General features: G+C 39.9%; 1 protein-coding gene across 3 annotated transcripts in view; it reads right to left on the reverse strand.

Moving 5' to 3' along the window:
* Positions 1 to 17,992, reverse strand: part of ATRX (ATRX chromatin remodeler) — a 453,401-nt gene that overhangs the window by 262,009 nt on the left and 173,400 nt on the right. For all 3 annotated transcript variants that reach the window (XM_030208839.1, XM_030208838.1, XM_030208840.1), the window contains exon 11: positions 4,494 to 4,621. In XM_030208839.1, coding sequence (XP_030064699.1) covers positions 4,494 to 4,621 — 128 coding nt within the window. The remainder of the gene's footprint in view (positions 1 to 4,493; positions 4,622 to 17,992) is intronic.

Raw genomic sequence — 17,992 nt, forward strand, 5'->3', positions numbered from 1 at the left:
CCTGATATAATTTGACGCATTAGACATTATATGTTTACATTCACTTTACAGATTCTACAATTTAATATAAAAAAATCAACCTTTCATATGTACAGTAAAACAGCAGCAATTGATGGATAATGACCCAAGTGCACCCAGGCTGTCAACACTTTGGCATTGATGTCTCATACTCCCAACCATTATTGTGAAGCCCATTGAGGTTCCTTTACCATCAAAAGAATGGCCTAAAGTGCCCAACATTTTGATAACATAACATAAAAAGCAACATATACACCCCTATTCACATTGGATACATAAATGCTAGATCAGCGGTAAATAAAACAACCATTATAAGGGACTGGCTTGAAACTGAACAACAAGACCTGCTATTTATAACAGAAATGTGGTTGTGTCTCAAGGACAATCCAGCACTAAATGACTTATGCCCACCAGAGAATAAAATATTACACATCAACAGAACCAAAAAGAAAGGAGGAGGAATAGCCGTAATCTACAAATCCTCCCTCACTGTGGAGCTGATAGATGAACACTGCTCCCCAAAAACAGAAATCCTAGCATGCTAAATCACTGACGCAACACTAAGTGGCACACTATGTTGCATACTATTCTACCATCCTCCAGGAAACTGGGCTAACGCCCAAGATGATTTCACAGAATTCATAGCAAACACACGTAGCAACTTCTCGCTACTGGGAAATATCAACCTGCACAAAAAAACATGACCCCAACATCAAAAACCTACTCACCTTCCTAGACCAATGGAACATAATACCACAAACCACCTCAACATACTCAAAAGGTCATCAACTAGACATAATTGCACACAGATTCTCCAACAACAACAACCAAAAACTAGGAAACCACAAATGGGGAAGTACCATGGTCAGACCGCAACAATGACCATATCAAGGCAGGTAGAATCTGGTCCTCCTTCAAAACATCCACAACTGATTCTGTCAAAAAAACTATCATCAAAATACATAAATTCAAACTGTCTACTAGATGGCTGCCCCAACTACTTGCTGAAAAATCCACCTGACTGGTTCATCAAATGCCTCACCAATCACCTAATATACATGTTCTCAGTTCCCCATAGACAAGGACAACATAATACACCAATCCCTAAAAACACCACTAACAAGATCAGCGACATCACAAATTATAGACCATACCAATACTGACTAAAACAATGGAAGGCATGGTAAAACAACAATTAATGGAATATTTGGCACACTTCTCACTGCTCCAAAGCTCTCAATCCAGCTTCAGACCACAACACAGCACAGAGACTGTCATACCGAACTAATAACAAAATTCAAAGACTGATCAGCCAAGTCAGAATATAATACTACTACAATTTGACATGTCGAGCGTGTTCAACGTAGTAAACCACATAACACTAATTACTAAACTGGACAACATGGGAATCAGATGCACAGTAGCAGCTTGGATCAATGGATTCCTAAGATAAAGATCATACATAGTGATGATGGCCAACCAAGTTTCTAAAGCATGGACCCCTAACTGCGGGGTCCCACATGGCTCACAAGACTATTCAAACACAGTATTGGTACCACTTAGGAAGAAACTTTTAAAAAATGGGACTAAACCCATATATATATGCCGACAACATCACCATATACATACCTTTCAGGGAAAACATCTCAGAGACAGCAGACAAGATAAAAAAATTTAAAAAAAAGCCTGAACCTCATTGAAAACTGTGCTAAAACATTTAAACTGAAACTAAACAGTGACAAAACTAAATTCCTGGTTTTATCCAGCCCATACAACAACACATCCTACCAACAATTCACAATAGACAAAACAACATACCCCACAGAACTAAAGCTAAAAATACAGGGAATTATTCTTGATAGACACCTATTGCTCAAAAACCAGGTTTAAGCAGTGACAGCAAAATGCTTCAAAATGCTATGGAAATTGAGAAGGATCAGAGACTGTTTTTCTCAGAAAGACATTCCACTTTATAGCACAATTCCTAATAATATCTCAACTCGACTACTGCAACACAGCATATGTCGGCTGTAAGGAAAGCACGCTGAAAATGCTACAAACTGTTCAAAACATGGCAGCGAGACTGGTCTTCAAAAAACATGAAATATGAAAGAGCCACACCTCATGCTAATTGCATTACACTGGCTCCCAACAAAGGCCAGACTAATTTTCAAAACTGGTGCGATCATTTTCAAAATACTGTTCGGCATAACCCCTAAATACACGTAAGATCTGATTGACCTATCATCTAGAAATGCGACACCATGAACCAGAGAATACTTCCTACTTCACCTACCTAAATAAAGAAATATAACCTACAAATCAATCTACACAGCAGGATTAGACTACCTGGGCTCCATATGGTGGAACCTAATCCCCAAAGCCATAAGAAGCATTGGAAACTATCTCCACTTCAGAAAAGAACTAAAAACACATCTCTTCAGAAAGTTCTTTGGTGAACTATAAAAGATTCCCACTGTGCAACTGACACATGAATGTTTTGTAACTGTCCAAAACACTTGCGCCTTCCACCAATCCTGTCTCATTACTATCTAACCCAACCAACAACTGAATGAAGGGAAGGGAAATGGGACTTGATATACCGCCTTTCTGTGGTATTTTGCAACTACATTCAAAGCGGTTTACATATATACAGGTACTTATTTTGTACCTGGGGCAATGGAGGGTTAAGTGACTTGCCCACAGTCAGAAGGAGCTGCAGTGGGAATCGAACCCAGTTCCCCAGGATCAAAGTCCGCTGCACTAACCACTATGCTGCTCCTCCACACTGAACAAAAACTGAGAGAGAGAGAGAGAGAGAGAGAGAGAGAAAGAACTTCAAACTTATTAGTCCTCTGATGTCTGGGCACTGGCACTGAATATCTGGCTGTATGTTGGCCACTAAAACTTATGTGGTTAAATACAATATTCAGCCCTAAACCATGTAAGATGAACCACACCTCGAATATTGTGTTCAATTCATCTCAAAAGATATAGTGGAACTATAAAAGGTGCAGAGAAGGGCGACAAAAATGATAAAGGGGATGGGACAACTTCCCTATGAGGAAAGGCTAAAGCGGCTATGGCTCTTCAGCTTGAAGAAAAGGAGGCTGAGGGGAGATATGATAGAGAACTATGAAATATTGAGTGGAGTTGAACGGGTAGATGTGAAGCGTCTGGTCACGCTTTCCAAAAATACTAGGACTAGGGGACATGCGATGAAGCTACAAAGTAGTAAATTTAAAACGAATCGGAGAAAAGTTTCTTCACTCAACGTGTAATTAAACTCTAGAATTCATTGCCAGAGAATGTGGTAAAGGAAGTTAGCTTAGAAAAGTTTAAAAAAGGTTTGGACACCTTCCTAAGGGAAAAGTCCATAGACCATTATTAAATTGGACTTGGGGAAAATCCACTATTTCTGGGATAAACAGTATAAAATGTTTTGTACTTTTTTGGGATCTTGCCGGGTATTTGTGACCTGGATTGGCCACTGTTGGAAACAGGATGCTGGACTTGATGGACCTTTGGTCTGTCCCAGTAGGGCAATATTTATGCATATAGGACTGCATTTTATGTGGCCCAATTTATGCAGTTAAGGGCTCAATATCGGGCCTTAACCGCATAAGTGCCGACTACGCCCTTAAAACACCCACAAGTTAGTTGGTTTTAGTTTAGGCGCTAAACACTGATATTCAACGGCACTAACCAGTTAAGTGCCATTGACTAGTTACAGTTAGCCCCAGACAAACACTTTAAATGGCCAGGAGCCTCTTCGGGCCATTTAAACTGCTTTGAATATCAGACAGATTCTGTATTCTAGAAAGCTGTATCCTTGAGACAGCCACTCAGAGAGGAAACAGAGAAAGTTAAAAAAAATGCTATCACCTCTTCAAATTTAAGCGCTCATTTGAAAAACCCACTTTGCATTACAGAATTTTACATTTATACTTTTTAATTTAAAAAACTTTTTTTTTAATCCATCTATGCTTGGGTAGCAGGAATATTGTTTACCTGTCAAAGAGTATAAATATGAGAAAGATGAAAAATATAGACAAGTGAACAACAGTGTTAATGACTGCAAAATACTGAAAGTACTTAAAAAAAAAAAAACACAGAGGTGGATTTACAGTGAGCTAGATGCATGTGATGACTGCAATGAAAGATTTTTCATGGAGAAGACTATACAATGAAAAACATTTCACAAAGACAAGAAAGGCTGGGTCATGTCACTTGCCAAGTACTAGAAAGCTTACTGCCTTATTGCACTACAAATAAAAGATTAAACAGACGGGCAACAAACTACATGTATGTTCTTTTACAAACAGCTACAATGCCATATGGGTGATGGGTGGCTCAAGAGGCAGTAAGTATTGAAAATTTCTAGAACTGCAAAAAAAGGTAACCTTATTGTTGTTGATAATCATTATGTTAATACAGAACCACGCTCTGTACACGCTGTTGGATTTGAGGCTCACCATCATCAGCATTCTCATTTGGCTTTCCAGTCTTCTTTTTCCCAACATCTGATTCATCATCTGAAGATCCATCATCGTCTGATGAAAGGTTAGCTTTGATTTCTTCTAAAAGCATTTTCTTGGCAATTCTTTAAAAAGAAATAAATACAGTTTTTCAGGGCATAAATGTGCCATGAGGATGCTCTTGACATAAGTAAAATTGTTTTCCCTTCAGCTTCCTGGTTTAGAAAGTCATTAGAAGCCATCAAAAAAGTACATAATGTGGAAGTAGTAGTTTACATTTACTAGATCATACAAGGTTGTTATATGGGTAAAAGTGAAGTTGTTCAATCAAAACATAACCAAAGTAATAAGCAAAATCAGCATGGAAAGGAAACACAGAAGCTGTGGCACATCACAATGAAATATCTTCAACGAAAAAAAGCCAAAATATTTCAGTGGAGATCCAGCTCTCATATGATAAAAAAAACAAGAGTTAATCATAATGGTTTACTGTCACGTAAAAACTGCAACTTTTATCATGTTTCTTAAAAATAATCAAGTATTTAATTTGTTCTTCAATTACCTTATATTCATTGATCAAGTTACACATTTTTAAAAGGATTTTGTATATGTATAAAAATGTTTTCCATTTGGATGAGGTCAGTGCCCCTAGTGCCAGCTTTAGCTCTGCAGTGTCCACTCCTCTCATATTTAGAAAGGTAACTGCCAAATACACTTACACATTAATGTTCCCCTAGTTCTTTTTTTAAGTGAGGGAATTTCAAATATAAAATGTGCCTCCTCATGAAAGCAACCAACTAGTTTTAGAGGGATAGGTACTAATGTGCAAAAAACAGATTAAACTATTTGCAAAATAGTGCACACAATTTTTCTAGCAGACTTATATAAAAGTAAATCCAGTCTGATGAATTCCACCTGAAAGTTTACAACAGGAAATTTTGCCCCCCAAAATTTTTGTTTTATATTGCAAAATATAAAACTGAGGGGGACTGTGATTGAAATCTACAAAATGCTGAGTGGTGTAGAATGGGTAAAAGTGAATCAATATTTCACTCCTTCAAAAAATACAAAGACCAGGGGACACTCAATGAAATTACATGGAAATACTTTTAAAACAAAGAAGAGGAAATATTTTTTCACTCAAAGAATTTTTAAGCTCTGGAAGTCATTGCCAGAGGATGTGGTAACAGTGGTTAGCATATCTGTGTTTAAAAAAAAGGTTTGGACAAGCTCCTAGAGGAAAAGTCCATAATCTGCTATTGAGATAAACATGTGGAAAAGCCACTGTTTGCCCTGGGATTGGTAGCATGGAATGTTGCTATTTGGGTTTCTGCAAGGTACTTGTGACCTGGATTGGCCACTGCTGGAAGAAGTACAATGGGCTAGATGGACCAGTGGTTTGATCCAGTATAGCTATTCTTATGTTCTTAATTTGGTCCATGAACTTAATTTGGCATGCATTTTAACTGTGTGCTAATAGTTAATGAGCTGCTTTGGTGGGGGCAATTTGATCCACAACAAACACTTACCCTTCACCAATAATTCTCACATATAGTGGGGGTATGACAATTGACCTCAGGAGGACTTGCTTCACACTAGGATATCACTTTGTCGCACCTGCTATATGTGAGAATTGTTGGATATGTATTTAGAATTCAATGTGCAAAATTTTATTGACAATACAAAGATATAAATGTATGTGCATCTTTTGAGTTACAGTTATGTCATATCAAGACTACCTGAACATACCAAAAACATTAATTCAGTGACCCTTCCCCATAATTGTTCCCAAAGTTAGAACTTGACTGGAAAAGGAGTACTGAATTTTCTTGCTTTGCAAGACAAACTAAATTTGTATGGGATACTGTGTTAATAATTCTGCTTAGACATCTACGCAGGATAAATGTTGGACTGACAGCTTCATAGCCATATACTGTAAGTTGCCTTTTGAGTGTGATTATTATAGAATTTTGACCAAACTATTTTACAATTAAGTCTTTTGGTTTAGGTGTTTTTTTTGATACGTGTTTATGATCAAAGTCTTCATACACCATAATAGTACTATAAAAGATGCACAAACCTTTTCCCACCTTTTTGGTTGTTTCTGGGCAGTTTTTGTAGTTGGGTTTTTTTTTTTTTTAATTAAAATTTTTCATCTTCCCTAACAAATTTTGCAGTGTGTCTTTATGCTTCTATTGAACAGATTTTTTCCCACAGTTGATTGTTTCCAGTCTTTTCCCTGCTAAAACTAGTGACTGGGGCTTCTGTTATGTTGTTTTTGTTTTTACTGTTATTATGGTATTTGTTTTGATATTATAGAGAGGTGTGGTAGCCGTGTTAGTCCACTCTTAAAGGTTATCAATAGAAATCAAACAAAATAAAACATGGAAAAGAAAATAAGATGATACCTTTTTTATTGGACATCACATTGGACACAATCTGCACAGACATTCACATGAAAATAGCCGGTGCCAGTCAAGCCCCCACCCCTGTGGGCCAACACTTTACAAGACCAGAACACTGCACCAGTGATTTCACAGTAAGAATAATGAAAGGTAATTTTAAAACAATACAGGAACGTAAGACCTTTGAAGTAAGAATGATTGAATATTTTGACACCCAACAGACAGGACTTAATAAGGATCTGGGTTTTCTAGCCAATTACAAACCATAAAGTTGTATTTCTCTGTTTATCATCCTCCTCTCACCTACCAACACCCATCCTGTTAGAATATCAATAAAATGCTTTGATGTCCCCATGCATACCCCCACCCTCCCACTCTGTCAGACTGCTTTGCTCTGCTTTGATGTTTCTCTTATATATACTATCTGCTACCACATTTGCTTATTTCTGATCTGACGAAGGGCAACCTTCAAAAGCTAATCAAGAAATGTATCAAGTTATGTCCAATAAAAAGGTATCATCTTATTTTCTTTTCCATGTTTTATTTTGTTTGATTTCTATTGATAACCTTTTGATATTATGAAACTCATCTTGTGACCCACTTTGAAATTAAAGCAGGATATAAATCCTTGAAATAAATAAAATAAATAAGTGGATGCTGCAGGGATGGAACTGTTCTCCCAGAGATCAGTAATTAGTGTAAAGTTTTGAGCATGCACAACCTCACCTGTACGCAGCAATCTCCCCAGCTTCTCAGTTCCATAGTACAAGAATTAATGCAACTGAGAGAGCTGGGAGGGATCATGTGCTTGATCGATCCTGTTACAGAAACACCACCAAGTTTTTCCATCGACAATCAGGATCAAGTCAAGCACACAAGTGGGTGAACTCCCAGCGCAGCACTTCTCAATGCTATTTATTGTTCATTGTCCAGGAGCAGCTTGCACATCAGGAAAAAGGTTATGAAAGCTGCAATATCACACAGACTAGCCAGCACAACTCAACTAAACATACTGCCTCATTGTGGACTGGTCCAAGCAGTAATATTATGTGAATATAAAGAAACTACATGATCTCTGCTTCATACAGATGGCATCCATCAAAGCAGAGTTTTTTTTTTTTTTTTTTTTTTTAACTTTATTTGAGCCCTGCTGCTAGAATCTGAATGGCACTCAAGGCTGCAGGATTAACACTGCAGCCGAGGCACAACTCTGGCCAAAACGGGAGAGCCAGTCGGGGGGAGGGACCCGGCCACCCGGGTGTGACACCCCAGAGGGGACAATGGCAGGCCCCACCGGACCTACCAACCCCTTGCACACTACAGCATTCCAGGCACAGGGAAGAACTGTATCACCAACTTATCCCCAGAAATCAGGAAAAATTAACTAGTCTCACAAGATCCTACCAGACCGGACAAGCTGCACAGGCTGCATGTCTACCCTCTGCTGAGACTGAGAAAATACTGGAGATAGAGGGCTAGCACAGGTTATATGTACTCAGTTTGAAGTTAGTGTTCTCAGTCTCCCTCTGCTGGTAGGCATGCATAACCCAAGCGTCTTGACCGGTCTGGAGGGTTGCTGAGGAAAGCAGAGTTTGGAAGAACTGAAATACTGTGCTAGCTCTGATTCGATGAGATTTCTCTTCAGAGGAAAGAAGCACCAGCTTGTTCAAATCAGAACTGGTTATATGGCACCAGCCAATTTGCTATAGTTCTTTTTATGACTACACTACCAATTCTTCTGGGGCCAAAGAAGGCACAACTGCTTAGATTTTCTAATGGATTCAGTTCTTTCAAAGTAGTCAGCAATAGCCTTTTTACTGTCTAGAGTGTGGACAGCTTTCTCATATGGATTGCTATGGAGATTTGAGCAGCAAGTAGGATAAGTATTTCTTTCGTCAGTTAATGTAGCAATGGGTTACTACTTTGGGTAAAAATTTAGAAAAGGTTCACAGAAGTACCTTGCCATGATAAAACTGTGTGAAGCTCATAGTTAATTAAAGATTGGAGCTCACTTATTTTTCTAGCCAGGATAACAGATACTAGACAGAGCACTTCCCCTTGTGACACACTTAATCAAGGCAGATTCCATTGACTGAAATGGCAGCATCATAAGGAAAACAAGAACAACATTAAAGGTCCCCTGGCATGTGTGGTTTCTGCAATGGTGGTTAGACATGAAGCCCCTTTGTGGATCAAGAAATTAGTGAGTACTAGGAAGCTGGTCATCTATCAATCTAGTATGACAGATTGAGAAGGCACTCTGATAGAAGACTGAAGTCCTAGATGATAAAGGTGGCACAGTTCAGAATAAATTTAGGATGACAGTGAATGGGATTGTTGACATACCAGCCAGAAAATCTCTTCCACTTGACAGCATATGTCCATCTGGTAGATAATAGACACAAGGCAGCAATATCTTGACTAAGCATTGGGAAGTCCTAGTGCAGAGGCTAAACAGTGTGTTATGAGTGAAGTGGGGAGAAAAGCATACAGTAAAAGCCAATTCCAGGTATTGCTAACATATCCATCGCCAGCTAATCTGAGGACAAGCAGACTGAAGTGACAGCTTTGCGTTTTCATTGTTATTTGAGAACTCCTCCAAATTCAGAAGTTAACTGCAGGAACCTATTGTAGAAGGAACACACATAGGTGGAAGGATTCTGTTAAGTTGCTTGCATTTGGGTATGACTTGCCATGACAAAACCCCAAGATCTTTCCTGTTTCTCAGCAAAGGTGACAAGACCCTGTCCTGCATGACATTTTTTTCCCAACATAATACACTGCCACTGGGTTTCTGCCAGGTACTTGTGACCTGGCTTGGCCAATGTTTGGAAAACAGGATATTGGACTAGATGGACCATTGGTCTGACCCAGTATGGCTACTCTTATGTTCACTTGGCTCTCTGTCTGAACTAAGACCAAGTACCTTGAAGAATATGGGGGAAGACTCAAAGGGCACAATCATGGCTCAGAGTTCCAGGTGTTAGATGGCAGAAGCATCCACTGTTTTGTCAGGACTGAGCTAAGGGGCCACCTCATGTGAAATTGCTGTCAGACATCCAGCATTGAAGCATATTTTGTAACCGACATAAAGGATGCAGGGTGACAGAAAGATACTGGACATACTGGTTTCACGAGAACCAGAAATCCCATCGAGACCATCTTAATTCAGATGAGGAATAGAAACTACATGTACTGCAGCAGCCATGTGACCCAATATTAAGTAGGCCCTTGTTGTGACTTTTGAAGCCTGTATATGGCAGACATGCAGCATTAGTGCAATCAGTCTGGTGATAGAAATGACTTAGGTTGATGTGCATCTAGAATGACCCCTTGAGAACACAAGTCTGTTTGTAAGGTGTATGACTTCTGGAAATTGAGAAACAGAAAGGGGATGGGATTTGATATACTGCCTTTGTGTTTACATATTATATACAGGTACTTATTTAGTACCTAGGGCAATAGAGGGTTAAGTGACTTGCTCGAAATCACACGAAGCTGCATTGGGAATCGAACCTGGTTCCCTGGTTCTCAGGGCTCCGCACTAACCATTAGGCTACACCTTCAAAAGTTCAGACTCAAGTAGATAAATTGCCTCATTCTCAAGGAATAATATAAAAGAGCCAGTCATTGCAGTAGAGAAAAACTAGATAGCTTTGTCTTTAGTTGAACCTACACATCTTCACAGAGCATATAGTGAAAACTTTAGGGCCTGCTGCAAGGCCAAACAGAAGGACTTTTTGTTTTAACTATGCAAGGACCACTATCAGTACAAAAGATATCTGCAGTGAGAGATGGATTGGGATACAAGCATAAATTTTTGATATCCAAAGAGCATCAGCCAGTCTCCATGCTTCAGGAAAGGCAAAATAGGGTGCATTCATTTTGAATTTCTCTTTACAGAGAAAGAGGGTAAAATCCCTGATATCAAGGATGAGGCATAGGCATCCTGTTTTCACAGAACTAATATAAAATAACATAGCACATTTTGTATACCGGTGTCAAACCATATCGCTCAGAATGGATTACAGATCAATAAAACCAACAACAGTCACATACATTTGTTGAATAAAAAGGATCTATAACTGACAGAGGATACCTATCTAGCATTTGAATATTTATTGAACAGTCAAGCTGGTTTTTACAGAATTTCAAACAGTCCTGTTCTAATCAGCACTTAGTTGGAAGGGACTTTCAATATCTCACAGCAGCAAAACTTTTCTTTCAGGAGGAGATGAGATTTAAAGAATTAATATCATGATGGATTAAGCTACTGAAGTGATGACTAATAGGTAGGAGACAGAGAGGCATATTTTCAAAGCACTTAGACTTACAAAGTTACGTGGAGGCATATTTTCAAAGCATTTAGACTTACAAAGTTGCATAGTGACCTATGGAGCTTTAGTCCAAGTGCTTTGAAAATGAGCCCCATAATAACCTATGGAACTTTGTAAATCTAAGTGCTTTGAAAATGAGCCCCTAAGTTAAATAAGCTGGACACATACCGTAAAAAAATCTTAAACACAGAGCAAAGAATCTTGAATTCAAGTGTTCACACAACAAGGACCCAATGTAAGGATTTCAGTAATAGTGTAACACTGTCATAATGGGAATCAGAAACTACCTGGAACAGAATACGTGAATCCTTTCATGAACAGGCAGTAGTTCTACAGCACTGAACTATAAGACATGACTGATCTCTTCCTGCAACAGACTGGCTTGGACCTGGGGTAGATGAGGCTATCATATAGGTTGATTGGGTGGTTGCATAAGACCTCTCAATCAGTAGCTATGCCAAGGACCCAGGAATCCATCTGCTACTGATGATGCTAGACGTGAATCTGACCCTCCATAAGTAGGCAGGGTGCAGGTTTTGAAGAAACACTGGCTGCAACAGAGGATTCAAATCAAAAGAAAGCTGCTGTTTCAGTTAAGCATAGGTGGTCGTCTTTGGCTGGGCTATAAACCTTTAATGTGGCTTAACAGAAAGGGGAATGAATTTGCAGTGCTTGCCTCTAACACAGGGGGGAAAAAAGGCTCTTATGGTTACAACTTTAATGATACCAGGAAGCACTAGTATAACTTGAAGACAAAGAAGCTGGCTGAACCTACTGATAAGTGCTGCAAAATCTTTTAGAATAACCAGTCACCTTTATATTCTCTACAAATAAGGAATCACCAGTGCCTGGGCATCCTCAAGTTTGGTGTGGTCCTCATGTATGCCAAAAGGTGTGGTAATTGCCTCACAGTCTACTGACAGTTGCCAGGTTCAATCACATTTATGGTTTAAAAAAAATAAACTGTAAGAGAAAGCCTGTACATTTTGCCTATTGATAAGCAGCAATGTGGGCTGAAAACACTGCTCCTTGGAATACCTTCTTGCCTAAATGAAGAACGGTGGGCCTTACTAGGTGACGTTTTGGTGGGGGTCTTTTTTTTTTTTTGTGGGTCCACATCCAGAACTAGAGAATACTAGAGCTGAACATAGTTGAAAACAGATGATAGGTGGCTATATACTGGCACAGTGACGATGACCTATTTTGTTTTCTACAAAATTATGAGACCAAAGAATTGAGAGCTTGCTTCAGTTCCTGTTTAGTGGAAGGCAGTAAATGTGTCATGGGGTAAAAAACACTCTTTAAAAATTATGTTTCATCATCTATACAGAATATAATCTTTATATACAAAGGCCCATTTGGTTTAGTATGGCATTGCTCAGACATACGTGCAACTTAGGCCCACCTTAGCAGCAGCATTTTCAAAAACTGTTCAAGCATGATCTGTAAGAAAAGGTGGAGGCAATCCATACAACTGAATGAGGGCATCAAAGCCCTGGCTTCCAGTCATAAGAAAGGAACTGGAGATAGATTGTAAGCTTTTTGAGCAGGGACTGTCTTTCTTCTATGTTTGTGCAGCGCTGCGTACGCCTTGTAGCGCTATAGAAATGCTAAATAGTAGTAGTAGTAGAGGTTAGGAGGATTTGCACGTAGAAGAATTTGGAATAGATATGCCAGGCCAGAATTGTAATATAGAGCCCAGAAGAGGAAAAAAACCAGGAAAGAAAAATATCCAGTAACCTGTTGTAACAGACGTAGTCTGCACAAAAAACTGTGGAAGGAACCACTCCATGAAGAAACCAGTCCTCTATGCTGGGTGAAGAACAAGGTCACTGTGCTGTGTGGATAAACTGCTGCACAAAAGGCTTAGTGCAAAATGTAGTACTGATTGTCTTTGCTGAACAGACCCCAATTTAGCTGTCTGCACAAGGAAGAAATCATCCAAAAGCCTCCAAACATAGTGAGCTATCTATCCTCTGCAGTGATGAGGACATAGGCTGGCTACAAGGACAGCGAGAAAGTTGTTCTAAAGCCTTAGCACTGATCAAGTGATGTACAGTGTGCATTGCTGAGGGTCCAATGATATCTGGGACACCTTAGTCTCAGGCCACAGCAAGCAAAAGGTACTAAAGTATGTCTGGCCTGGGAGTCTCCAAGAAAGGCAGCCACTGTTGAAGCAGTGTTAAAATTTTGTTCCTGTGCATCCAGACTTCATGAGCCACTGCGCAGGGAAGTAGCTGGATGGTCGGTCCAGGAAGAGAGAGACCAGCCGATCTCTGCACAGCACTTTTCTTGATGCTGACAGCCTGCGATTACCTCTCTGAATTTGTCTCGATATCTTCAGAATCAAACAAGATGGCCCCTATGATAGCGAAGAGACATGGAGATGCAGATGATGCATTGTCTGGGTCATGGCCGACACCTAAACAGAGTAAACATAGAAAATGACGGTCTTATGCTTTTTCAAAAATTGAGATACAGTTCTCCTCTCCACCACCCCCTCCCCCGGAAAGCTGTTCCATGCATCCACCACCCTTTCTGTAAAGAAAAAAGTCCTTAGATTACTCCAGAATCTATCCTCTTCCACCTTCATCTTATAACCCCATGTTCTCTGGTGCATTTATGCCCTGGGGTATTTAAATTTCCCTCTCCTGCCTTTCTTCCAAAGTATACATATTGAGATCGTTAAATCCATCCCCATATGTTTTATGACAAAGATCATGGTGACTCTAGTAAAATGGGGGAGCACCTGAAGAAAGAGCTGATGAGATGGAAGGACATATGAGAAGTGGAAAGACAGTGCTCCAGGCTGAAAGGAGCTATAAAAATGGCTACTGACTTTTACGTGAGGAGAATAAATAAAAGAGAAAAACGAAACCGATATAGTTCTCCAAACAAGTGGCTGAGAAAATAAAGGCAAAAAGAGTTGGCATTCATGAAATACAGAAAAACTCAAGAAGAGAAACACAGAAAAGAATACCAGGTGAAACTGAAAGAAGCCAAGAGACATAAATGGCTAAAAATGTAAGGAAAGGAGACAAGAATTTTTTCAGGTATATTAGTGAAAGAAGGAAAGCTAAAAATGGAATTATGAGGCTAAAAGATGGTGTGGACCACTAATGTAGAGTGTGATGAGGAAAAAGCAAATGTGCTAAACAAATACTTCTGTTCTATGATCATTGAAGAAAATATTGGAGAAGGCCCACAATTTGCTGACAAAGGTACATATGAAAAAGAAGTGGATATCACACCGTTCATGGAAGAAATGTTTATGAACTTGAAAAACTAAAGGTGGACAGGATACACCCCCAGGATACTGATGGAAGCTCAGAGAGGATCTGGAGGGTCCTCAAAGGTTTGTTTAAAAAATTCCTGGAGATGTGAGAAGTTCCACAGGACTGAAGAACAGAAGATGTGGTCCCTCTTCACAAAAGTGGCGACAGAGAAGTAGGAAACTATAAGCCAGTAAGCCTCACTTCAGTTATTGGAAAACTAATAGAAGCACTGCTGGAGGAAAGGATATGAATTTCCTGGAATCCAATGGGTTACAAGGTCCAAGGCAACATGGTTTTACCAATAGTAAATTGTGCCAAACGAATTTGACTGAATTCTTTGACTGGGTTACCAGATAATTTGATCGAGGACACAGGCTAGATATAATCTACTTGGATTTCAGCAAAGCCTTTGGACATGCTGAAGTTAGGATCCAAAGTGGTGAACTGGATTAGAAACTGGTTGAGACAGACGTCAAGTGTGGTGGTTAATGGAATTCACTCGGAGGAAGGAAAAGTGAGTAATGGAGTGCCTCAAGGATTTGTTCAATGTATTAGAGCAACATTGCTGAAGGGGTAAGGTTTGCCTTTTTGCAGATGATACCTAGATTTGTAACAGAGTGGACACCTCAGAGGGCGTGATAAACACAAAAGGATCTGCAAAAGTTAGAAGAATGGTCTAATATTTGAAGTAAGTTTTAACTACCAAAGTAGTGCAGAGTGATTTGGGGAGTAGAAATTCAAGGAAGCCATATATCCTAGAAGATGAGAGGTTAATATGCACAAGCAGGGAAAGGGACCTTGGGGTGATAGTGTCTGAGGATCTAAAGGCAACAAAACAGTGTGACAAGGTGGTGGCTATAACCAGAAGAATGCCTGGCTGCATAGAGGGGCCAATGATCAAATTCTCCACGCTGTTCTGAACAGCGCCGGAACAGCACAGTGAATTAAAGTCCCAATGATCAAAACCAATAGCATGCAAGTTTATGTGCGCACTTAGTTTTGATCATGAGGGCATTTCTCAGGAGGGATTGTGCCTGGGCATGCACCGACAATCCTCTCACAGAAATTATAAGGTCCAGGCTGTCAAAAAAAAAAAAGAAGAAGCCCAGACCTGTCAAAAAGGAAGTGCCCCCAGCTAACAAACCAGCAGATCTGGTGAACCTCTAGCCCCTAACCCCCCCCCCCCAAGACAAGTTTCCCTGGTGGCCCAGTGGCTCCCTCCTCCCCGTCCCACGATCCACCCCCCCCCCCTCGACACAAGAGCACAAGGAAGCTGGAACTCTGGAGGATCTCTAGTCCCCCCAAACAGCCCCCCCCCCCCGCGACACCAAAAATGGACCAGTGGGCAACCCTAACCCCAACTGCTCTGGTGACCTATTGCCCCTCCAATCCCTCCCCCCTTATCTTTAAAAGGGAGGAGGGAGTAGCACTCCCCTTCCTGGGGCACCGTCTTCAAAATGGCTGTGCCCTGCTTAGTGCATCCTGGGATGCACTGGGCGGGGCTTCAATACCATATAAGGGAATAACCCTGCCTGGTACATCCTCGGATGCACTGGGTGGGGTTTCAATACTATATACCTCCCCATTGCTCAGCGGGCGGCACGCCAATGTCTGACTTGCTGCCTGCTGAGCATTAGGAAGGTATAGATAATGCCTTGTTTTGCATGCATTTGTATGCTACTTGTGGTCAGAGACAGAGCTCATTATTTCACATGCTCTAATTAGAAAATGGATGGTATAAAAGAAGTAAAAACAAAATAAATGGCTGCATGTATGCAGATGTGTTGAGCGGCACTTAGATGACGACTGAGCTGTGAAGAACTAAGGCTGGTGACGGGCAGACTTGTATAGTCTGTGTCCCGTATCTGGCGATCCGGTTTAGGATGGGCTAAAGAGGGCTTAGCAATTTCAGTAGTTGGAATGAGAGGACAGTGCCGGGCAGATTTCTATGGTCTGTGCCCTGCAAATGACAAGACGGATTTGAATAGGCTGGAGTGGGCTTCAACGGCAACTCTAGCAGCTGGAACAAGGACAGTGCTGGGCGGACTTCTATGGTTTATGTCCCAGAAATGCCAAAGAAAGACCATGATCAAATATTTTATATCACATTCACTGTTGGTTTAATCAAGAATTGAAAATGAGTGTGATTGTTGGGCAGACTATCACTAGCCATTCTAGTAGCTGCCCCCTCTGGACTGACTCCTTTCTCTTAATATCATTTTGAACATGTATTCTCCAGAACTGTGCACAGTACTCCAAATGAGGACTCACTAGAGACTTATACAGAAACACTACTACCTCTTTTTTTCTGGTGGTCTTTCCTCTCTATGCACCCAAGCATACTTGGCTTTTACAATCACATTTGCTACCCATTTGGCCAATTTAAGATCATCAGATATGATCACTGCCTGGTCCTGTTCTTCCTTCATGCACAGAAGTACTTCGCCACCCTATACTGTACCACTCCCTTTGTTTTGTTTTTTTTTACAGCCAATATAGAAGACTCCATATTTTGTAACATTATATCTCAGCTACCAAATTTCAAACCATTCTTCAAATTTTGCTAGATCCCTCGTGTTATTCACACCTTCCAAGATGTCTATGCTATTGCAGATTTTGGCATAATTTGCAGAGGCAAACCTTACCTGACAGGCAGAGAGGATGAGGGCCTGCATTCTAGATATTTCTTCTTCACTGTGGGCGGCACTGAACCACAGAATCCACATATATTTTTGAAAACAAAAAAACAATGGAAAACGGCGACACTCTCTCAAAAATAGATGTGAAAGTTTGTTTTTCACATCTGTTTAATACAGCAGAAAGAACAAAACTGAGGAGCTGAGGAAATTACTGAATGTGGGAAGCTGTTTCATCCCTGTAATGGACAACGTCACCTCACTTGTTCTAGACTTAATCCTGCTTGCCTATAGAAAATTATCGAACTTTCGGATTTTCTGATTATATTTATTTTCCTTTAGTCTGTTAAACGTGGTGAAAACTTCTTTTCTAAATACAAAATATTATGAAATTCTTTTGTGCATGCTCTCTCAATGCATATTTGATGTTTCAGCATGTGAAGTACTACTTCTTAAGTTCTCTGCATTTTAGTACATAGGTTTCTCTGTGGCTCAATCATGTATACTAGAAACACTTAAATGCACAGATGTTTTACCAAAATGTTTGTCATCATATCATCTGTACCTTAAAGTGTCTTATTAATGGTAAAATCATTGGACTAAAATATGGCTGTTCTTGACTAGTAACATTTACTAACCTACACTCCCGCAAGGAAACAAAATTATCACAGAAGTTCAGGATAATTCCTTTCCATGGCTTACGTGATAAATTATCCAATATCAGTTGATAATTACTATCCCATAGACTAATGAAATGTACAGACATCTAAAATTATTTTTTTTTTTGTTAAAAACTGTGTGAATGATCTGTTTTTAACCCACAAATTTAACAGATACCATCAG

Source organism: Microcaecilia unicolor, chromosome 7 (genome assembly GCF_901765095.1).
Source record: "Microcaecilia unicolor chromosome 7, aMicUni1.1, whole genome shotgun sequence".
NCBI lineage: Eukaryota > Metazoa > Chordata > Amphibia > Gymnophiona > Siphonopidae > Microcaecilia > Microcaecilia unicolor.